The 20,665-nt window shown below is 41.2% G+C and overlaps 6 protein-coding genes across 12 annotated transcripts; 2 read left to right on the forward strand and 4 right to left on the reverse strand.

Annotated features, from left to right (window-relative positions):
• The first annotated feature begins 80 nt into the window (after positions 1-80).
• Positions 81-1,823, forward strand: LOC108813809 (uncharacterized). Of its 2 annotated transcripts, none has more exons than XM_018586475.2 (4): positions 81-327; positions 395-586; positions 685-909; positions 1,552-1,823. In XM_018586475.2, exons 1-4 carry the CDS (start codon positions 154-156, stop codon positions 1,669-1,671), a joined length of 711 nt encoding a protein of 236 aa, XP_018441977.1. In that variant the 5' UTR covers positions 81-153; the 3' UTR covers positions 1,672-1,823. The 2 variants fall into 2 exon arrangements, with proteins under 2 accessions (XP_018441977.1, XP_018441975.1); XM_018586473.2 differs by having other exon boundaries at positions 82-327; positions 1,330-1,823.
• A 1,576-nt stretch (positions 1,824-3,399) lies between these two features.
• Positions 3,400-5,303, forward strand: LOC108811629 (pentatricopeptide repeat-containing protein At2g20710, mitochondrial). Its single transcript, XM_018583698.2, has 2 exons — positions 3,400-3,768; positions 3,833-5,303. The coding sequence occupies exons 1-2, from the start codon at positions 3,496-3,498 to the stop codon at positions 5,024-5,026; spliced, it is 1,467 nt and encodes a 488-aa protein (XP_018439200.1). The 5' UTR covers positions 3,400-3,495; the 3' UTR covers positions 5,027-5,303.
• A 36-nt stretch (positions 5,304-5,339) lies between these two features.
• On the reverse strand, positions 5,340-6,658 carry LOC108812850 (riboflavin synthase). The gene is made up of 2 exons (XM_018585226.2): positions 5,779-6,658; positions 5,340-5,530 (listed from the first exon to the last, which is right to left on the reverse strand). Exons 1-2 carry the CDS (start codon positions 6,535-6,537, stop codon positions 5,516-5,518), a joined length of 774 nt encoding a protein of 257 aa, XP_018440728.1. The 5' UTR covers positions 6,538-6,658; the 3' UTR covers positions 5,340-5,515.
• Positions 6,659-6,909: 251 nt separating this feature from the next.
• Positions 6,910-9,272, reverse strand: LOC108811631 (OVARIAN TUMOR DOMAIN-containing deubiquitinating enzyme 12). 4 transcript variants are annotated; one of them, XM_018583702.2, is made up of 10 exons: positions 9,126-9,272; positions 8,758-8,942; positions 8,563-8,636; positions 8,347-8,401; positions 8,194-8,268; positions 7,958-8,031; positions 7,804-7,852; positions 7,381-7,465; positions 7,211-7,267; positions 6,910-7,123 (listed from the first exon to the last, which is right to left on the reverse strand). In XM_018583702.2, the coding sequence occupies exons 2-10, from the start codon at positions 8,905-8,907 to the stop codon at positions 7,077-7,079; spliced, it is 666 nt and encodes a 221-aa protein (XP_018439204.1). In that variant the 5' UTR covers positions 8,908-8,942; positions 9,126-9,272; the 3' UTR covers positions 6,910-7,076. The 4 variants fall into 4 exon arrangements, with proteins under 4 accessions (XP_018439204.1, XP_018439206.1, XP_018439205.1 ...); XM_018583704.2 differs by having other exon boundaries at positions 8,758-8,955; positions 9,126-9,263; XM_018583703.2 differs by having other exon boundaries at positions 8,758-8,937; positions 9,126-9,261.
• A 92-nt stretch (positions 9,273-9,364) lies between these two features.
• On the reverse strand, positions 9,365-11,188 carry LOC108811628 (DEAD-box ATP-dependent RNA helicase 41). Its single transcript, XM_018583696.2, has 2 exons — positions 11,048-11,188; positions 9,365-10,947 (listed from the first exon to the last, which is right to left on the reverse strand). The coding sequence occupies exons 1-2, from the start codon at positions 11,082-11,084 to the stop codon at positions 9,479-9,481; spliced, it is 1,506 nt and encodes a 501-aa protein (XP_018439198.1). The 5' UTR covers positions 11,085-11,188; the 3' UTR covers positions 9,365-9,478.
• Positions 11,189-11,307: 119 nt separating this feature from the next.
• Positions 11,308-15,543, reverse strand: LOC108811627 (ATP-dependent DNA helicase At3g02060, chloroplastic). 3 transcript variants are annotated; one of them, XR_008935437.1, is made up of 14 exons: positions 14,869-15,543; positions 14,571-14,796; positions 14,251-14,496; positions 14,044-14,178; positions 13,819-13,943; positions 13,600-13,739; positions 13,416-13,486; positions 13,140-13,301; positions 12,977-13,063; positions 12,723-12,896; positions 12,534-12,578; positions 12,049-12,405; positions 11,713-11,957; positions 11,308-11,628 (listed from the first exon to the last, which is right to left on the reverse strand). XR_008935437.1 is itself a non-coding variant. In XM_018583695.2 (13 exons), the coding sequence occupies exons 1-13, from the start codon at positions 15,477-15,479 to the stop codon at positions 11,856-11,858; spliced, it is 2,481 nt and encodes an 826-aa protein (XP_018439197.1). In that variant the 5' UTR covers positions 15,480-15,543; the 3' UTR covers positions 11,693-11,855. The 3 variants fall into 3 exon arrangements, 1 of the variants encoding a protein (XP_018439197.1); XR_001943352.2 differs by having other exon boundaries at positions 11,308-11,632; XM_018583695.2 differs by lacking the exon at positions 11,308-11,628 and having other exon boundaries at positions 11,693-11,957.
• Positions 15,544-20,665: the final 5,122 nt, after the last annotated feature.

Consider the following 20,665-nt stretch of genomic DNA (forward strand, 5'->3'; position numbering starts at 1 on the left):
CTATAACAAAAAAAAAAAATAGAATAAAAATTATATTTATTTATTGGGGGAAAAAAATAAATAAATGACAAATACTTTTTTTTTTGGAGACCACAGACAGAATTGACTGACTCTCTCTAAGGTCAAAGGAGGGTGTGCGTTCTCCATCCATCCATGATTTTATTATCCCTCACGCCGGTGGTGGTGGTGGTGGAGGCTAGTGCTTCTTCACTCCGGCTACCGCGACCATATTCAGTGTTCTCCTATACTACCACTTGTCGTCGGTTGAGATCCATCCCTTTCCCTTCTCTCGAATGCTCTTGTCTCAATACCAATCCCACTTCCGAGGTAACTAACTGTTTTTTGCTTCTCCACTTTCTTGTGAAATTCATGTTAAATTGATCACTGAACACAGTTGGAGGAGGAGAAAGAAGAAGAAGAAAAAGTAGGGTTGTCGGTTTTGGGATCAGAGATTCCATGGGAAGACAATAACGTATGGAGCACATTCGCTCTTTACATGTTCTGCCTCCATATTCCTCTCAGTTTTGGTGGTTTATCTCTCCTTTCTCGCTTCCTCCACCTCCCTCTTCTCCTTCCTCAGTCCCAAGTGAGTCACTCCCTCTCTTTTTACTACTACTACTACTATTCAAGTTCAGTTGTCTTTTTTTTTTGCCGTAATTGAAATTAAAATGTCCTGCTGGCCAGGTGCTATCACTTGTCCTTCTCCAAATGCTCGAACTTTCCCTCACCCTCTTCCTTCTGACGATTACTGCCAAGCCTCAATTCAAATCTATCCACTTTCTTAACGCTGCTAACTCTACCCAAGAAGAAGGGAGAAACTGGTTGGTTGGATCAGCTTTGGGTTTCGCAACCCTTGTGTCTTTTATCTTCCTCACTTCACTTGTAGCTCATCAACTCTTTCCTTCTCAGGTCTCTTTCCTCCTCATTTTCTTACAATCTTTTGTATCCTATTTTTTTTTTTTTGTCGGGTTTATTATGCTAGCTATTAGAAACAATGAGAAATATTACATAGACGATATTACAGCTGACTATTCTACCTGCTTTATGAGAATTCATGTCTGACTGCATCACCCTGAGCCGCCCTATGAGATCCATTTCTGACGGTATTCCTTGCGCCATGCTGAAGATCCCTTGTAAAATTTGTCTCCAATATTCTGCATAATTCGCCTTCTCTAGGAATTGAAACTCAGACCTCCTGGTGTAGAAACTGCGTCGCCTGGGATTCGAACCCCAGACTTGGGTGTAAAAGCCTTTAAACCTTGACCACTAGGCCACGGTGCAAATGTGATCTTTTGTATCCTATTTAACATTTCAAATGTGATCTCTCAGGATGTGCGCAACTCCGAATTGAACAAGATCATTGAAAGCGGGGAGGTGTCCAGACTCGGCTGTTTTGCTCTCTACTGCCTTGTTGCTCCCTTTCTTGAGGAGATTGTGTACAGACGATTTCTACTCACCTCCTTAGCTTCCACTATGGAATGGAGCAAGGCCCTTGTTATCAGCTCACTAGTATTTGCTGCATCTCACTTCTCTGCGGTTGATTTTGTGCAGCTGTTTGGGATAGGTTGCGTTCTTGGGGGATGTTACAGCTGGTCAGGAAACTTAGCCTCCTCGGTGGTCGTCCACTCCTTGTACAATGCCCTGACACTCCTCCTTGCGCTACGTTCTTAACCGCAAGATGAGAGAGAGGTGGAGCCATTTCCCTTGTCTGTGGAATCTCTTTCTATCTTTCTTAAAGAAGACAGCGTATAAACCGTGTGTGTGTGTGTTTTAAGAGAGAATCTTGATCCCTTTTCAGTTTGATAAAAAGTGTATTTTGATTAGTGGCTAGTACAAGAGAAAAAAGGTACGAGGAGCTTAGCTTAACTGAGAAGAAAAAAAGGCTTTTACCAAAAAGGATTTAATATGTATCTAGTTTTTTTTTTTCCACAAGCAGAGTTTAAAGTATTTGTTAATCGGTGTTTAAGTTATGCAAAAAGGGAAGAAGTAAGTGTGAAAAAGAAACGAGAGAGAGGAGAAAAACAATCAAAACATATGGGTGGTGGTCCATTAAGTGGGTCATGCGGTGATGAGGAATGACAATCATATTCACCGCAAAAAATATAGTCTATTTCACAACGATCAATCGATTCAACTAGCTTTAAAAACAAATTTTACTGGCTAATGTCTATACTTAGATATTCTACTTTCCCTTGACAAAAAAAGATATTCTACTTTCTTTTTTTTTTGTTGTTGTTGTTGTTGTTGTTGTGTTAAATCGACACATATATATGTTTTAAAAATTAATTAAGAAAATAAACTAGTAAAATTAGGGAGAGAAATCTATACAGCAGAGATTAGCTTGCCTCTTACGTGTAAATCTCCCTGATTTAGCTGTTAGTATTAATAAAAACTTCTCTCTCTCTCAGAATAAACTCATCACAGCTGACATTACCCTTGTCTAAAGTTATAAATAGAGGGATGTGGGCACAAGACAGACTTTAATACACAAAATATCTCCCCCGAGGAAAACAGAGAGATAGAAAAGAAGGAAGAAAGATGGGAGCATTCGAGGAAAAGGTGAAGATGAGGGCGATAGAGCTGAAGCGTTTGCTGAAGAAAGGTATCAAAGTCGTCGGCAAATCCTGCAAGAAGGGATGGTCCAAAGTCAAGAACCTTAAGCGCTAATGATTCCCTCCATCCTTCCTTCCTCCTCCTCCTCCTCCATCTTTATCTCTGTGTTTTCTTTCTTTCTTCCCCTCTAAAAAAAAGATAAGATGCCCTAAGTTTTGTCTTCTGTTTTTTTCTAATGGTGTGATTGATTTTATATTGATGTAAGTCTTTTCTTAATGGTGTCTTGTCTTCATTCTTTTCTTCTTCGTCCTAATTACTTACGATATGGTTGGATGTCAACAATACCTTCTTCAATGGATATGATGAGATCTACTCTTAATACTAAGCAATTATTTTACACATCTTATTCATTGTCCCAGTTATGAGAAATGATTTGAAAATTTCTTCTCAAATTTGTACTTAACAGTTTCAGCTTTAATTGAAACATCCTACATGAAATTAAATATGAAATCAGATGTAGCTATTAATAATAAAAAAAAACAATTTGAAAACAGTAAGACAAAGATGGAAAAGGGTGTAAAGAAAAAAATTATTTTTTACAAATAAAGAAGAAGATATTTCCTGCTGAAAATGGGATTTGAACCTTGAACCAATCCCCCCCCTCCAAGTACTGTACAAAGAAAAGGGAAGCTTTATTAGGCAGACATATGGGCCTATACCGGATTTTGGGTCAGCGCTAATCACAACTGTTACAACCTGTGATTTGATTTGCGGTAGTCTTCCGGTTAAGAAGATAAGCGTAATTAAAAAAAAAATCTAATATATATATATATATATATATGTTTAGTCAAAACTCAAAAGTATAATAGTTGACGCACCGGACCGGACAGTAGCGAAAACCTAGGAAGGAAGAGGAGTGTGTCTGGACGGCTTTGAGCAGGCATGAATCATCTTCTCCGCCCACATTTGGGAAGCTTCAGGAGGAGTAACCTTCCTTGGAGATGTTCCTTCCTTCGCTTCCCCAAAACAGTTCCTTCGCCCGATCCCGTTCATGACTCTCTCAAGCGTCGTATAGAACGAGCCCCAGATTCGATGCCCTCCCTCACCCCTTTGCTCCACGAATGGCGACAACTCGGAAACAAACCTGGTCTTTCTGAACTCAGGAGCATCATCTCCTCCCTTCACAAATTCGACCGCTTCTCCCACGCCCTCCAGGTTTGCACCAAATCAATCAAATCAATCCTTCTACTTTCTTAAATGGATTTTGTGTGTTAAAAAGGTTTCGGAGTGGATGAGTGACCAACAAGTTTACAATCTGTCTACGGTGGATTACGAGATTCGGCTTCTCTTGATTGCTAAGCTTCGTGGTCTTGAAGCAGCCAGTAACTTCTTGGACACCATTCCCTTGAAGAAGAGAGACTTTTACGTGCACAACGCTCTCTTGAACTCTTGCAAAACCCACGGCTCTCTCTGCATAGCCGAGTCCACGTTTCAGAAGATGAGAGACCTTGGTTTGGTTTCCACCAACCCTAAACCCTACAACACCATGCTCTATCTCTACTACTACACTGCTTCAAATCACGACATGGTTGTCAATCTCCTGCTCGAGATGGACCACCTAAGATTGGAACCCCAAGGAGTTCCCTTTGGCAAGCTCTTCTCTTGTTTTGCTATCGCATCGTGCGTCAAAGACACTGTGGGAATGGAGAAGTTTCTCAACAAGTGGGGGGATCGGATGGAGCCATGGGCCACATGCTTTTTTCCTGCATGCCTCTATATGGAACTTGGATCTATTGATAAGGGTTTGTCTTTGTTTCGTAAGACTGAGGAATTACTCGATGATGACAGCAGAAAAAGCATGTATGGAGCTCTCATGAGAGTCTACTGTCATCGCGGTGACAGAGAGGACGTTTACCGTCTCTCCAACTTGGCTAAACGCCACGGGATATCCTTCGACACCGATGTAAGTTCTGAGATGATCAAGTTCTTTGCTATGAAGAACGATTTTGATGGGGCTCAGGAGATCATGGAAGAGTGGGATACAGGGGCTGGCGATCTTGGTCTTTCAGATTTTGGTCACCGGAAAAGATGCATGAAAGAGGAGGCTGATAAAGCTATCAACGTGCTTGGGAAGAAGTGGGAGAGCAAGTGGGAGAGTTTGACTGACATGTTAGAGAAAAACTTGGCGGAGGGTGAGGATGAGGATGGTGAAAGGGAGAGGAGGAAGAGGGTGACGGAGGCCTTGGAGGGGGGGAGGCTGCACGAACGCTGGAACCCAAAGACCAGTATGACTCTGTCGGCTTACGCCTGCGTGCAGTATGTTGAGGGTCGAAGGGACATGCAAAGTGCAGCTGAGATTCTCAAACTGCTTAACAAACAAGAGCAAGTGTCACGTGCAATGGACAAAGACAGGTTGTGTTTGAAGATGGTGGAGGCGATGAGAGGTGGAGGATACGTTGGTGGACAAGACTAGTGCCATATATGCATCCAAAAAGAAATATCTGTAACTCAATGTTTGTTATATAGTTGATTAATCTAGTAGGCCTCAAGCAACAGAGAAACTTATAATATTTATCCAAATGGTCTCTCAAAAGCAAAAGTCTAATGATTTACTGCGTAAATTAGACTCTCAGCTCATCAGAAACTTGTATATTTCCCTATACATGAGATGCAACAAAATAGGCGCATGCATATGATCTTGGTGTTATGTACTCTTTCTTATTTTTGACTATATATTCACTTTGGTTTTCCATTTTATTATCATCGACACAGTCAAGAAGCAAGAGTAGAAACAAAAGGGGAATGCAATCATAAGCCTATTCTCCAATTGACACAAATGAATAGACCATCAATTTGGTGTAAGTTTGGTGTCGCTGATATTACAAAGAAACAGAGTGTTGAAGATCAATTTTACATACAGCAACAGTTGCCAAATGAGCTTCCTTTTTCTCCCAGCTGAGCTTCAGCCCTTCTTTTCCTGTAACCCCATACAAAAACAACATCAACTAAAAGATACCAAAAGAAATGCTCGATCAAGGAAGGAACACAACAAGAGTCAAAATGGCTAGAGAGAGATGGAATACAACACAAAAAAAAAAAGAAAGACAAGTCTGGATCGAAGCACTCTAAGAAGACTAGAGTAAACCAATCAAAACTGGTTGAAACAAGTTTCAGAAATAAGAAAAGCATTCCTACAAAAAAAAGAGATGAAAGATTGAAGTTAACCTGTGGGGTGTTGATGGTGAGAAGAAGCCTCTCAACGTATTTGCCCATAATATCAACCTCCAAGTTGACTTTCTGCCCAACTTTCTTGGTTGGAATCACCACATTCTGCTGGGTATAAGCAACGAGCATGAAGTTAAAGCAGCTCTCCTCGTCAGACACATCCACCACCGTCAGGCTCGTCCCGTCCACCGCCACAAACCCCTTGGGGACAATGTATTTGAGCAAAGCCTTGTCCGCTTTCACCTTCACCCACAGCGAATCTCCCTCAGCCTCCATCGAAACGATCACCCCCGTACCGTCCACGTGTCCCTGCACCACGTGTCCCCCCATTCGGCTCACCGGCTGCAGCGCTCGCTCCAGGTTCACCAGGGATCCTCTCTCCAGCTCCTCCAGCGACGTTTTCCGCAGCGTCTCCGGCGCTAACCCGACGGTGAACTCCTCGGCGTCGAAATGGGTGACAGTTAGGCAAGTACCGTTGACGGCGATGCTGTCGCCTAGCTTCACGTCCTCCACCACCACTCTCGCCCCGATTTTAAGGTCGAATCCGCCGTGATCAGCTAATCCCATATCCTTTACTTGCCCCATTTCTTCCACGATTCCCGTGAACACCGATCTGATGCTCAGATTTTGCCTCCGATGTCTTCCACATTTCGTCGTCAGCTTTGATGAGTCAAATCTTAGGATATTTGGTCTGACTGAAGCGATGTTTGGCGGCAACTGCGGAGAGGGAAGCAGACTGAAAGATTGAGTGGCCATCATCGTTTTTTTGCGGTGATCCTCCTATTTTTCCACCCACGGCGGCGCTAAGTCGTCGTCTCTGTATTGTTGTAGGTGTTTTTGCCACCGACTCCAATAAGTAATTTCAACCAAACAAAATTTAATTAAACATCTTAATGTATTTTGTTTCTCTGTCTAATGTTTTTTTAAAATCGGACCAAAAGCTTAACCCGATATTTATTTAGATTGAGATTCAATATAATCTAACCGTCTATGCTCAAAACTGTTAGAATCGAATCAACCTAGCTAAATGACCGGTTCATGGTGGAACCTGATCAGAAGTTTAAAGCATAGGAAAACAAAGTTTTATGCTTTAGGAATATAAATTTGTCCCTAAGACTAAATATACATATCTCGTTGGGTAAATGTTCTGTTCGATTTAAAAAAAAGTTATCGCTCAAGCTATAGTTCGAGAGTGTATACACAAGTACAAAGGAAGAGTTGCGGCGTCTGAAAATGTTGACTTATGCACAATACTGATACAAAATAATAATATGAAGATGTTGTCTGACACTTGCTTTCTAGAACAACCAATGTTTTCTCTTTGGCTTCTGCTGAACTGGAACCGCTGCACTCAGAAAGAAGATCATAAATAATCAGTGTCCTCAACCACCAAAGCCACCATTTTGTTACACTTCGTAAGCACAAGACAAACCTCGATTGTCGTATAAAGAGTTATAATGCACCTCCGACCAGAAACTTAACCATAACTCTGCACCATTATTCCAAACATATACATAACCAAAACTTTGTAAGAGTGCATTTTGCCACGTGCTACTTCAGATCATGTAGCGATGAAAAAGGAAATATATTCAGGAGTCTCACCACGCTTAGGTGCTTGGTCTCGAGGCATGATTTCAATGAAACAAGTGTCTCTGAAGGATGTCAGCAGGCATATCTTTGCTGCAAACTAATTCAAAGTGGAGATACAACAGAAAAGAAAAACTGTAAGAAAAAGGTAAAGAAAACAAGTCAAAAGTATTGGCTATTTTCAGAGCCACTGATCTCAGTGCCTAATGCCACAAAAGTCAGCGGTTACTTTACATGGCTTCTCGAGGATGTGTTATGCTACCTATTTCATGTAACATCCATATATGAAATAAAAGGACATGAAGAAGACTAGCTAGGGAAAAAAAAACATGAGCAGAAGTAGAGCAGGTGATACGAGAACAAAGGAAAGATCATTATTTAGGTACATTTTAACTATTAATACAAAGTGTTGTGAGAACTGAGACAAAGAAAACTTACCCTATCTGCCGCAGATTGTAGGGTAATATGGTCTCCCCATTCTCCAAGTCTGTCCATTCATGTAATTTTGAATTTGAAACAGAAAAATTAATAGATCAAGCAAAGTATAGCTTAGAAGAGTTGATGAGAAATTAAAATGTTTGCAACAACGTACTTTGCCATCTTCTTGTAATACCGTTTGTATTTCATAGGAACATAACTTTCGTACATAGTGCGATTGTCCTTGAGCTGTAGCAATAACAGAATAATCAGGAAAGGAGGTAGTGTGCACCCTATTATTCAAACAGGTACCAATCTCCCAAAAAAGAATTTTGTCAAATTGCAACAATGGTTAAATGATAACCCATAAAAGACAGTCATATCACTCTCTTTGTTCATAAGACATCTCACCTGTTTAACAACTTCTCCCCTAACTTGCTTGTGGTACTCTGAAGATCGGTACAACTGGTCGGAAAGAGCTCGGAACTGAAAGATAGTCAATAAGATAAAAGTATACGAGTAGAGAGAGATGAGAGAGAGAGAAGAATGTTTAAAAATCTTCACCTGGCAGTTTCCATCACCAGAGACCTTCAACTCACACAAACCATAAACATTTAGCCTGCAAGGAAGGAAGAACAAACTTAATAAGAATTAACAATTAACTCTGAAAGAAAGCATCATAGGGGATTAATCTCAGTTTGACTTGTCTTAGAATGAGTATACTAACATATTCACAACCACGAGTGAGCGTCCTAGTTATATTAAGAGAAGGGAAAGAACCTTTGAAGAAGGCGTTGGTGATCCAAGGTGGCATCATTTAAGTTGGGGATATAAGAATTTATTCGCGGAACATGCTGCAAAACAAGAACATATAGTCACGCGTATCATTATGTAGAATAAAACCCTCTAGCTCTGCTGTATAATTGCATTTGGTTGTAGGAAGGAGGCAGTAGAAAGGAAGGTCCAAAAACATACGGGAACGGGAGCAAGATTGGAGAGGCGTCTGGCAACAGCACCATCTAGGTTAGTGTACTCTTCAGATAACATAAGAGCAATCATCCGATCATCTTGAGTATCCCTTTGACTGCTCCAAGAGGTTGAACCCGAAGAAGAGTCTCCCATCATGTTTTCTAGTAGGTGAAACTCTTTCTAGTCCTATCCTACAACAAGAAGCTGGATCACGTTATGAAGGAACATGGCCAGAGAGCGAGCGGGTACAAGGAAAGTGGAAATTTTTGATACATAGATGAAAGAAGAAAGGAATCGATTGGATCTGGGGACGATCGGATCTAAAAGAAATGGAAAGGATAAAGATTCCAAAGAACAGAAAAGTTTGATGATACCTTCCGGTGCGAAGGAGAAAGCAGCAAGTTGGTGTCGACGATCTTTGTTGTTGTTTTTTTTTTTGTGGTGGTGGTGGTCAACAAACAAAGTTTGGCTTTTTTCATTATTAAGACATTGGCAGTTGGCTGGCGGGTAACAAAACCGCGTTCTTTTGTCTCTGCTACTATGTAACCCTTTCTTTTAGCCAAACCCCATACGTCAATTAATATGATTTATTTTCTACTTACTTACTCCCATCTGAATCTTCTTAACAAAGTAAACCTTTTTCCCCATCATGTTCGCTAGATTCTTTAAGTATCTCAAGTTTGCTTTTGCTACAAGAGACATTCGAGTCCAGGCCATACATTTTATTTCAGTATCCAACCCTCCTCCTCTTCTTGTTGCTCTGCATTTCCCTGGATGATGTCAGTTGCTTAGGTATGGCTGCTCCACAACTTTTTAAAGCCACTACCAACTCAGGGAACAGATTTCTGCTCTCCTCGTTTACAAACAAAATGGCACTTCCCTCGTCTCCCATCCTAGACGCCCTGCCAATCACATGTATGTACTCCTTGATTGTATTAGGCATGTCAAACACTATTACCTGCCTTACTACCATCAGGTCAACTCCTCTGCCTAGAACTCCAGTTGATACAAGTAGAGGCACCTCTCCACCCAGAAACGACCCCATCACATCTCTCCTCTCCCTCATTGGCTTCTCCCCATGGATCGATACAGCTTTTATCCCCGTCACCACAGTTATTGCATTAGCCAACAGATCTGCTCCAGCTCTCGAACTCACATAAACCACAGCTGGGGGCTTGAAATGGTTTTGACTTTTCAGTATCTCAAAGAGCTTCTGTTTCTTTTGCTTTGAATCAACCCAGATAGCCAATTGTTTCACAGCTTTGTTAGGTCTGTTGGGTTTACCTATTGATACCAAAATCATTTCCCCCTTGGCTAGAGACCTTCCCACCTTCTCCACCTCCCTTGAGACCGTCGCTGAGAAGAGCAAGACCTGCGGCTGTGTTAAAGCCCTAAATATCTGCATCACCTGATCACTGAAACCTCTCTGGAGCATGCAGTCAACCTCATCCAGCACAAACATCATAACATCCTCTAGTTCAATGGTGTGCTTTGCTAGAAGGTCCACAAGCCGACCTGGGGTACCAATAATCAACTCTACACCTTGCTGAATGCGGTAGAGTTGTCCAGAAATGGGATCACCGCCTACAACGAGTGCAGTCTTAAAAGGCAGTCCCTTTCCGAGCATCTTAGCCTGATCTTCAACTTGGACGCAGAGCTCTCTAGTTGGAGCCAAAACCAAAGCCAAGGGGTTCCTGGGGTGTGAGGGATGCTCAGAGCGATAAGTTGCACAACGAGAAACAATAGGAACAAGAAAAGAAGCAGTCTTGCCGGAGCCAGTGTGAGCTGAAGCGAGGAGACTTGTGCCGCTTAAAGCAGCTGGAATAGCCTGCATCTGGATAGGAGTGGGAAAGTCATAACCAGCGGTTTCTAAGTTAAGAAGAAGCTTAGGAGGAAGTCCACAAGAAGTGAAAGAGAGGGCGGGAGGAGGAACAGCTGCTCCTTGGACATGAATATCAAGCTTGCTTCTAAGCAGTAGAGAAGAATCATCGGTGGAAGAAGAAGAGCCAACATAGAAGCACTCATCAGTGGCGGGAAACGAGACTCGAGCGTTCAAAAGTGTGTGCTTACACTCGAGACTGCAGATGTCATCATTGGTCTGGTCACAAATGTACTCACCGTAACGACAGCAGACAACACATTTAGGCTCCCCGGGAAGAGGCCATCTTTGATCTTTAGAATTTTGTTTGATACCATCTACAAAAAAAATATAGATAAATAAATAAAGAGACGATGAACGACAAGCAAGTCGTAGGTCTAAGAGATGAAAATTATTATAAGATAATAGACTACTAACCAGCGAGGTAAGGGACGCAGCCATCTTCTTCCTTCATATCCTTAAGATCGATCGATCGATCGATCTATTTACTCAGAGAAACCGAACCAGCTTATGTAAACAAATACGCACAACGCCAATCAGACAAAGACAGAATTCAATCTAACTACAAAACAGTAACTGAAAGAATCAAATCATCCGAGCGAGGCTGAGAGAAGAATATACAGACTCGCTCGCAACTCGCAACACAAACACAAGGATTTTCCAATCGGGACAAGAAGAAGAGCAAGCTAATTACCGGACGCGTAGATACATATGGACTAGTATACACATAAATGGGCCGTCAATATTATTTAAAGTATACACACAAATGGGCTTTTTATTGGGCCATACACGATCGGTTCAGAGTGATTTTGGCAGCGAACGAACCAAAAAAAAAAACCCCCAGAAAACTACATTTTACACACTATTCAACTCCCAACAAAACTTTACCAACTCGCATTTGGTTGATGATCTCAACGCAAAACATGCCCAGAGAGATGGACAGTTTTCATCACTGCTTCGTCATGAAATCCTTAACAAATTTAAGTTCGAGTAGCTAGCTGCCTGGAACAGAGAGAACACGGGTAGGATTAGGAAACCCCATTGTTTGTTGACACTAAACAGTCACGTTGAGACGTACATACCTGAATAAAATGCTCCCCTTGTATATATTTATACACAAAAATCATTGTTCTTCTGTGTTCTATATTCTATGAAGAAAACTCCATAAGTGAGTGCTGCGGTATCCCTCTCCTTCTAGAACATCCTAGGTGCAAGAGAGACTGGCTTAGTATTTGATAAGAGCAGGGAGTGATGCATGCAGTTCTGACAAGCACTGGAACATCCAGTTCAGTAACTGTTCTCTTGGTAGCTCCAACAGAAGTTCCGCCTGCACATATCCATGTAAAGCACCCTTTAGTTCACTTGGAATAGATTACACAAAAATTCATGCACATGTATGTAATTCACTCTTACAGTACCATTATTTGATCTCCTTCATATATCAAGGAGCTTCGGTAAAGGTCACAAGTCATAGAATCAGTGATCAGCTTGAACACCTTCTTACTCATATTAGTTTTCATCACAACCATCTTCCCTGATGCATAAATTCTCTTCACTCCAAGATCAGCCGCCATGCGTCTCACATACAGCTTCTTCAAAATAATCTCCATGGAGTAAGGTTCTTTCCCATATTGGCGACGCAAGTTCTCTGTGAATTGCATCAGACTCCACATGTCTTTCTCAGCTGCTTTCTCAGCTTCATTGATGATCTCCATCGGATTTTCCAGATAATTTACATACTCGGACGGCAGCCGAGGATTTATATTTATGTCTATCTGGAATACAATACAGAGCAGAATAAAAAGCCCGTTAATTGCATCACAACTGCAACAGAGACGGAAATATTCTCATCTTGTGTCATTCTTTTATCTAAAGTATCTTACAAGTTCAGAAAAGAACGTACCTGCACCAGATTGTATGGAATTGAAAAAATACGGAGTTCCTCCACCTAGAAACAACCAAAAAAAAATTGACTCATAGGTCAATAACGAAGCCCAATTAAAAACAAAAAAAAAAATTGGAAAATGAAAAGGCTCATCAGTGTCATGATCAGACAGAAATATGTAAAAGAAGGCCTTAGTCATAAAAATACCTTGGATAGACTCTCAAAAAGCATTTCAAAGAAGAGATCGATGCCGACATTTCCAACATCTCCTGTCTGCTGTTCACCAAAAATTGTCCCAAAGCCTCTTATACCCATGTCTTTCTCCGCAAGTTGGAAACCTTGTCCAAGCTCACGACACTCTTCAAGAGCACTAAGCCTTTCCTGCACAGTTGGCTTGAATATTACTATTACATGTCAGTCTACCAAGGGAATAGAAGAAATATAAAGTCACCCCCCAATACCAGTGCTTGATCAGAGAGCAGCGATTTATCAGGATAAAACAGGTAGGCATGAGCTTCTTTATCAGCTCGGCCAACCCTTCCACGCAACTGTTGACAACAACCAAGAGAAGATATCTAAGAAGCTACTTTCCAGGCTAAAAGCAAAAAACAACTTTGGCAAAACCTGGTACAACTGAGCGAGCCCAAATTGTTGAACATCCTGGATGATTATGGTATTTGCATTTTGAATATCAAGTCCGCTTTCCACAATATTAGTGCATATGAGGATTTTGATCTTTCCTTGCGCAAATCTCTCCATGGTTTCCTCTAGTTGTTTTGAGTATTGCTGTGAGAATACATCAGCGTAGCAGGATAATCAAAGATATCATTTCTTAGGAGGATGTAATATATATCTTATGAATGAGGAGCATCTAAACTGCAAGAAAAGGCCATAACATACCTTCCCATGTGCCATAGCAATGTCGATATCTGGAAATGCTTCTTCAAGAAAATCCATCACTTCCTCTAGTCCTGATAAGGAAAATGAAAGTGGTAAACAGTCAATGGAAAAATGTTTCTGACAAAGACCAGAGGTAGTCATCCTAAAGAGATAATCTAAGAGAAAGACAATGGTGCATTTTGACCTTTAATCCGAGGCAAGACATAGAAAACTTGGCCACCACGATTCAGCTCATTTTTTATTGCTTTGATAACCTTGTCCTTACGGAATGATGAAAGATGGGTTTTTATTGGAATCCTCTCCGGAGGCGGTGTGGAAATTAAACTACAAACAAGGGGGGAAAACAAAGGGGGTCATTAGTCTCATCAATTAACTTATAAATTGAAACACATTTTGTCACAACCTGGCATCCCGGAATCCAGTCAAAGCTAAGTATAAAGTCCTTGGTATAGGTGTTGCGGAGAGGGTAAGCACATCCACTGACGTTTTGAAAGATGCAATTTTTTCTTTCTGCTTGACACCAAATCTCTGTAAAGTAAAAAGAGAGATTCCATTAACCAATCCAAAAGAATCTTACAGAGACCATGGGATGATGACTATATAATTTTTCAACGAATTAAAACAGAACCTGTTCCTCATCGACCACAAGAAGGCCTAGATTGCTGTATACAACACGGCTTCCAAGAAGGGAGTGAGTGCCTACAATGATATTGAGATCACCGTGTTTTATCATCTCTAAATACGCCTCCTTCTCTGCTTTGGTCTGCACAATATCAGAACATGGTCATGCTTGGGACAAATTCATAGGCAAAAAAAAAAACAGTGATCAGAATACCTGAAACCGACTCAAAAGACCGACTTTGATATGTGGATACAAGGAAAAACGTTCAGAGATGACATCGAAATGTTGCTTGGCCAATACAATAGTGGGAGCTAAAACCATAGCTTGTTTGCCAGAAGAGACGACACAAAAGATGGCACGAAGAGCAACCTCAGTTTTACCAAAACCAACGTCTCCACAAATCAAGCGGTCCATAGGTGTTTCTCTCTCAGTCAAATCCTTGTCAACATCAAGGAAAGCCTGCAAGAGGTAGAAGTGAGTCGGTGAAGGGAAGGAATATGAAGTGAGAAGGAAGAGAAGAAAGCAGGAAAGACCTGGTTCTGGTCAGGGGTAGCGTGATAAGGAAATTGAGCAACGAAATCAGACATGAGGGGGTTTTTAGGATAAGGAAATCTCTTCTGTCGAAGCCTGTGAAGATAGAGCTCCATCAAGTCAACAACCATTTTCTGAATAGCGACTTTGCCTTTGGTCTTTCTTCTTTCCCAAACACTAGTGTCACTCAGCCGACTTAAAGTCCGAGGCCGTTTCGACTCATTAGGACTGCCAATACAACAAATATGACATATATCAGCATAGAACAAGAGAGGGAGTAAAAAAAAAAAGAAACATTACAGGTTGTATCGGTAGAGGAGACGGGAGGCCTGCTTGAGGGGAAGCTTAGCCATGCCGTCAGCATACTCAATAAACACATATTCAAGGGGCTCAGAAGAATCCTTGGGGACATCCAACTTAATGCCAACAAAACGGCCAATGCCAACCTTCTTGTGAACCACATAATCACCCGAAAGGAGAGTGTAAGGGTCAACCTTGTAGCTGAAACCACCACCACCGCCGTCGGTGGTTGTACCTGGCCTTACTCCTTTGAGCTTCTGCAGACCCCTCTCTTGTTGTTCCTTCACCATCTGAATGTACTTTTCCGCCTCCTTTGAGTCCATCGCCGGCCTACCACTCTCTCTCTTTCCGAGGTCCCGCCGAATCCTCTCGTTGAGGACCGATATTGAATCGCTTTCAGCTAACTCGTGCTTCTCTCTCCATCTGGTAGCCGTTGTAGGTTTTGCGGCAGTTGTTGCGGAGAGAGCGACTAGTGGAAGAGATGATGAGGAGGAGGAGTTTCGGGAGCGTCTGAGAGAGAAGAACCTCCATGGCGGAGGGAAGGAGCGGAGGTTGGAAACGAGGGGCGTGGTCGTAATCAGGTCGTGATTTGGGAGGAGCAACGATGTCATCGTTAACCCTCAGAGGAGCAGAGGTTTTAGAAAGACAAAAAGAGGAGGATAATGAAGAGCGAGAGAGCTTAAGACACAGCGTCACATTGTCTACTGGAAATTGTGGGGTCCACGTTGGGGAGAGAAACTTCAATTCCAATACAATACAATACACTTCTTTTTATTTTACTTTTTGAAAGAATTTTTTTCCCAATACAAATACAAATATGTTCTAATCCTAGTGTTCTTGTCTTAGAAATAGATCGAACTAAAGAGAGAGAGAGAGTCGTATGACTTAGAGAGGAATGAATTGTTATTATTCCATGAGTAATGAGTTCCTTATATAGGATTACATAGCTTGGAGACAAAGTCTAATAACTTGGAGTAGAGAACAAGTAACTTGGAGTAGGGAACAAGTAACTTGGAGTAGGGAACAAGTAAATCTAGAACATTCCATAATAGACATCACACAATATTCATAACACTTCCCCTTGATGTCCATTATGCGTGTAAGATGCTATCTCGTTAAAAACCGAGATTGTAATGCCATAACCGTCTAGAGTTTGTAATGCGTTTGGAATACTGCCTCGTTAAAACCCTTCCATGGTAAACCCAAAAACCCAATGTGGTAAAAACGGGAAGCCATGGATAGGAAAAAGAGTACAGCCGCATTACTTCCCCTGAAGTGAACATCACTGAAGGCTTCTCAGTGATCGCATACCAATCTGCTGCATAAGCTTCCTGAGCGTGCATGTTGGTAATGCCTTAGTGAAGAGGTCGGCTGAGTTCTCGCTTGATCTGACTTGGAGTACCTTGACCTCTCCTTCTTTCTGAAGATCGTGGGTGAAGAAGAACTTGGGGAGAACATGCTTAGTCTTGTCACCCTTGATGTAACCATCTTTGAGCTGAGCTATGCATGCCGCATTGTCTTCGTAAAGAACGGTCGGCTCGTCTTTACCATCCATGATTCCACATGCTGTCCGAATATGGTGTGTCATGAGTCTCAACCAGACACACTCTCTGCTTGCTTCATGGATCGCCAATATATCCGAGTGATTGGATGATGTGGCTGATATAGTCTGCTTGACTGATCTCCATGAAATGGTCGTGCCTCCATATGTGAAAACATAGCCGGTTTGGGACTTAGCACTGTGTGGATCGGACTGGTAACCTGCATCAACAAAATGCTTTCATGATATTCATGGTCCATTCGGATCATATGGTTTATCTCTCTTAGATAAATTCGACCATGAATGTCTTTGTATGTCCATGATCTGTCCGGATCATGACATCATCCATAATCCATCCGGATTATGTTCTTGTCCACTATATATCTTATTCATATCCTTTGACCAAAACTCTTTATGAACTTTTAGTATATGTCCACGGTCTGTTCATGAAGTGGCTATTGTGTTATAGTTTGAAGTTTAATCAAAACTAAGCCACTTTTTGGTCAATAGGACGTTCCTCTCACTTGGATGGTTTAGGTCGGATTTAAGACCTAGAGGAACTGGTCGGAACAAGCTGGACGGGATGGATTGGTCGGGACCAATGATGATTAAGGTCGAACTAGGTCGGACATGATCCTAGTCGGTATGGTTCCCTTTGGTCATGAATCTGATGGATTCTCAGACCATTTGATCAATCTATTCTTGGTACGTTGGATCATAGATCCTAACATTCATATACGGCTAATGATCTCTACTATAGATCATCGTAGTCTCTTCATAGCCTTTCCAAGAATCAATCATCTTAATCATCTTTTCTTTAAGTATAAACACAAGGAATATATTGACTACTATATGGACTGATCTGAAACGTTCTTATAGAACTTTCTACTAAGCATCACTTAGTCTTATCATATCGTGTGTACATACACGCATGCAGCTGCATTTCAGTCCATGAACAACGCAGGAACGATGTTGTTCTATGAGAACTTCTTTCTCATTTCTCAAGGTATCTTATGTTACCTTTATATCCAGTGATATATCCAATGTCTACTACATCTTCCTTAGATGTCCAAATCTTTATTAATTTCGATATTGGGTAGTAGCATTCACCACCTAGGAATTTATTTCCTTGTTCCTTAGTCCCTGTGAGTATCCTTGTGTGATCAAGCCATTCCTTTTGAATGCTTTATGTAGCATAATGTACGACCACTTGTCTGTACTTTCATGTTCTACAGCTCACGATTTTCTTTTCCTCACAAGACTCATCTGTTCACTGGTTAGATGGCGTCTATCTTATGTATTTGGCCAATACGCCCATCTCATACATTCTTTGGGTTTAACTCCACGTCCCATGTGTGTATGTGTCGACACCTTATATAATGTTCCATCGCGTTCTATCGCGTTCTAGACATGATACAATCGATTGAGATTTTGTTATTATCAGGATCATTGAATACTTTGTAGTTTGCAAGGCTACATTGTATGATACCTGTACCTTAGGACCGGCCGGTCTTATCTCATTGTCTAGTATGGTTTCTCTTTCATGAACCCGGATCTATCATTATGAGCACCTTATCTCTTTCTATTCGAGGTTCCTTGTATATGGAACATACTGGTCTATCTTGTATAGACTTTTACAGCAACTTGATTATGTCTCTACTAGGACATTTATATAGTGGTGCTAAGCTGGTATGACTTAGTCATTCTTTCGGGTCTGTCTGGCTATCATTCTTTCTTTGTTTATGGACGTCCAGTACATATATATCTGGTCCGAGGATCTTTGCCAAGACTAGGATGGTTAAAACCATTCCACTTTTACTTTCTATTTACCAGCTTATAGCTTTCTCCATGATGTTGGATAGTCGGATTCATCTTGTATGTAATCCGTGTACCTTGGCCACAATATGATCACCTTTGTTTGGCTCATGGTCTCATTGAATTCGTGGGAGAAAGATCATGTTCTCTTATCCAACATATATTCCCGATTTTCATCTCATCCTTAGATGATGTATTCCATCCTAGATGGCACATAGGTATGTGGTGGTTTATTCATAAAATCTTAGGATGGTCTATATCTGGATTATGACCCTTTATCATCTTTAGACGGGAATATCTATGCTCACTTTATATGGTCTGATGTATCTTATCTTTCATACATGTATTCTTGTGGTGTACCCAAGCTTATAGACTTTTGAAGTCTCAACCTTATAGGTTATGCCTTATACGGTCAAGCTATAATGCCTTATGGCCTTCGGCCAGGCTTATCATGTTCGGGTTTTATAGTATGGTCATGGACCACACGGAGTGTTTATTCTCCCCCTCATGAACATGCTATAAAATACGTTTGTTTGTCCTCACTTAAACGTAATGCTTGGACGGCCAGCATGGTTTTAGATCATGATACACGAATTTGTGGTCTGGTCATGATCACGGGTTTTGTCCTCACTACCCTTATGATCAGATTATACTTTCGTGTTGCTTGGAACAATGAAGCCTACTGAGTTTCCCTTGTGTACATGTTTCACAACGTGAGATCTTATGGGATAACTCTTTGTGCCTTATTAATCAAGTTCGGACCAGGATGGCTAATCCGGTCATGCCATAAAGTGTATAAATCCGTTGGTGAACCTTACTGGTTACCTAGGCTTTTATGCCTTATCACACTGATCCTTAGCATAGTATTAGATCAGTTGGGAGAATGTAGTCTCGACCTCTTTGATATGTATGCCTTTGGCGATTTTCATAAGCTAAAGGAACATTTCCTTTTTCTTTGCTTTGCCCATTGGTTTATTATTGAAACCATTTTGATGTGGCTTGTAATGCCATTTCGACCTTTACTCCCTCCTCGGCCATGATTGGATCTACAACCACGGTTACTGTGGTATCCTTGTCCACGGCCAGTGGGGATTTTGGGTCTCTCTCAATGGGTCTTAGGTGATAAATTTCGTGCCTCTTAAGGCCATGCCTTAGGCGTGGTGGTCTAGACATACTCTTCTCGAGTTTTCATTCTCATTTGTCAATCAAAAATATTTTTCAAGCAAATTAATCAATGAAGATAAAAGAAAAACTTTTATTAATGCTATGAAATTTTGAATGACAAAACACCAAATCATAAGTATGAAGTCAGAATGTTTAAAGGCTTTAGACAATGGTCTAGCCGGCCACTCCATCTGTTACTTTGGACGTGGCTCCCATGGATTCTTCATCATCACTATCTGCCTCATAGCCGCTCATATCATCTTTCATCTGATTCATCTGTTCATTTTGAGATAAGTATAAGAACAGATCGTTGTATGTGGTGAAACCTTTATCTCGATAGGTTAGTTGTAGGAATAGATCTTTTGGATCTGCTGTGGAGAAAACTTTTTCAAGTAATTTCTCCTCTGTCAACTTTTCACCATAAAACATCAGTGTATGAGCTACTTTAGATAGAGCATAATTGTATTTTTCCACGGACCCAAAGTCCCGGAAACTGAGGCTCATCCACTCATGCCTTGCCTTTGGTAATATCACCTTAGTGTATCTGGACTTTAACTCTTTCCAAAGGCATCGAAGGCTTTGTATATCTTGGTACTGATTTCTCAGTTCCACATTGAGATGATGGCGCATTACTGTTAATGCCTTATATTTCTCATTCTCGGTTCCATGATCATCTTTGATGATACATTCACTAAGACCTTCTATCGTTAGTATAACCGAGATATTTATTGCCCATCTTAGATAGTTCTCTCCAGAGATATCTAGGGTATCATAGTCCATGGGTTGGAATCTCAACATCTGAAATCATATCAAAATGATTTAAGTGTTAGTACATACAATTTCTGATGCCATTGGCTATCCAAGAAATAAAAGGCACTCGGCCAGTATGTAAACAATAAGCCATACGGCTTGTGTGTGTAATCAATGCCTTTCGGCCACTCATGATCACACGGCCATCTTTGCGTGATCAATGCCTTACGGCTATTATTCAATCAGGATCACACGGCCAGCAAACAAATAAGAGGGCCACACGGCCAGTTTGCATTCTTTTAGAAATTTATTTTCTCATAACTCATCAATCTCTTAATCAACTTGTTTGATTTGTAAATCCCTTGAAAATAGTGGGATGGACGAGTGCATGGTCTAGCCATACCATATGGTATGCTACATCGACCCATGCGGTTTAATGGTCTAGTAGTACCATTCGGTACACTTTCTCGACCAAATAAAACGGATCGTGATTTAGCTGCACTGTGGTGCGCATCATCCATCACCGGT

This window comes from Raphanus sativus, chromosome 6, assembly GCF_000801105.2.
Source record: "Raphanus sativus cultivar WK10039 chromosome 6, ASM80110v3, whole genome shotgun sequence".
Taxonomy (NCBI): domain Eukaryota; kingdom Viridiplantae; phylum Streptophyta; class Magnoliopsida; order Brassicales; family Brassicaceae; genus Raphanus; species Raphanus sativus.

Coding starts and splice junctions, on each gene's coding strand:
- LOC108813809 (XM_018586473.2), top strand. CDS start 154: ATGATTTTATTATCCCTCACGCCGGTGGTGGTGGTGGTGGAGGCTAGT. Junction 328..394: donor ATACCAATCCCACTTCCGAG/GTAACTAACTGT, acceptor CACTGAACACAG/TTGGAGGAGGAGAAAGAAGA. Junction 587..684: donor TTCTCCTTCCTCAGTCCCAA/GTGAGTCACTCC, acceptor CCTGCTGGCCAG/GTGCTATCACTTGTCCTTCT.
- LOC108811629 (XM_018583698.2), top strand. CDS start 3,496: ATGAATCATCTTCTCCGCCCACATTTGGGAAGCTTCAGGAGGAGTAAC. Junction 3,769..3,832: donor GCTTCTCCCACGCCCTCCAG/GTTTGCACCAAA, acceptor TGTGTTAAAAAG/GTTTCGGAGTGGATGAGTGA.
- LOC108812850 (XM_018585226.2), bottom strand. CDS start 6,537: ATGATGGCCACTCAATCTTTCAGTCTGCTTCCCTCTCCGCAGTTGCCG.
- LOC108811631 (XM_018583702.2), bottom strand. CDS start 8,907: ATGATGGGAGACTCTTCTTCGGGTTCAACCTCTTGGAGCAGTCAAAGG. Junction 8,402..8,562: donor CACCAACGCCTTCTTCAAAG/GTTCTTTCCCTT, acceptor CCTTCCTTGCAG/GCTAAATGTTTATGGTTTGT. Junction 8,032..8,193: donor GGGGAGAAGTTGTTAAACAG/GTGAGATGTCTT, acceptor TTATTGCTACAG/CTCAAGGACAATCGCACTAT.
- LOC108811628 (XM_018583696.2), bottom strand. CDS start 11,084: ATGAAGGAAGAAGATGGCTGCGTCCCTTACCTCGCTG. Junction 10,948..11,047: donor CTGCGTCCCTTACCTCGCTG/GTTAGTAGTCTA, acceptor TTTTTTTTGTAG/ATGGTATCAAACAAAATTCT.
- LOC108811627 (XM_018583695.2), bottom strand. CDS start 15,479: ATGACATCGTTGCTCCTCCCAAATCACGACCTGATTACGACCACGCCC. Junction 12,579..12,722: donor TTTTTGAGAGTCTATCCAAG/GTATTTTTATGA, acceptor GGTTGTTTCTAG/GTGGAGGAACTCCGTATTTT. Junction 12,406..12,533: donor TTCCATACAATCTGGTGCAG/GTACGTTCTTTT, acceptor ATTGTATTCCAG/ATAGACATAAATATAAATCC.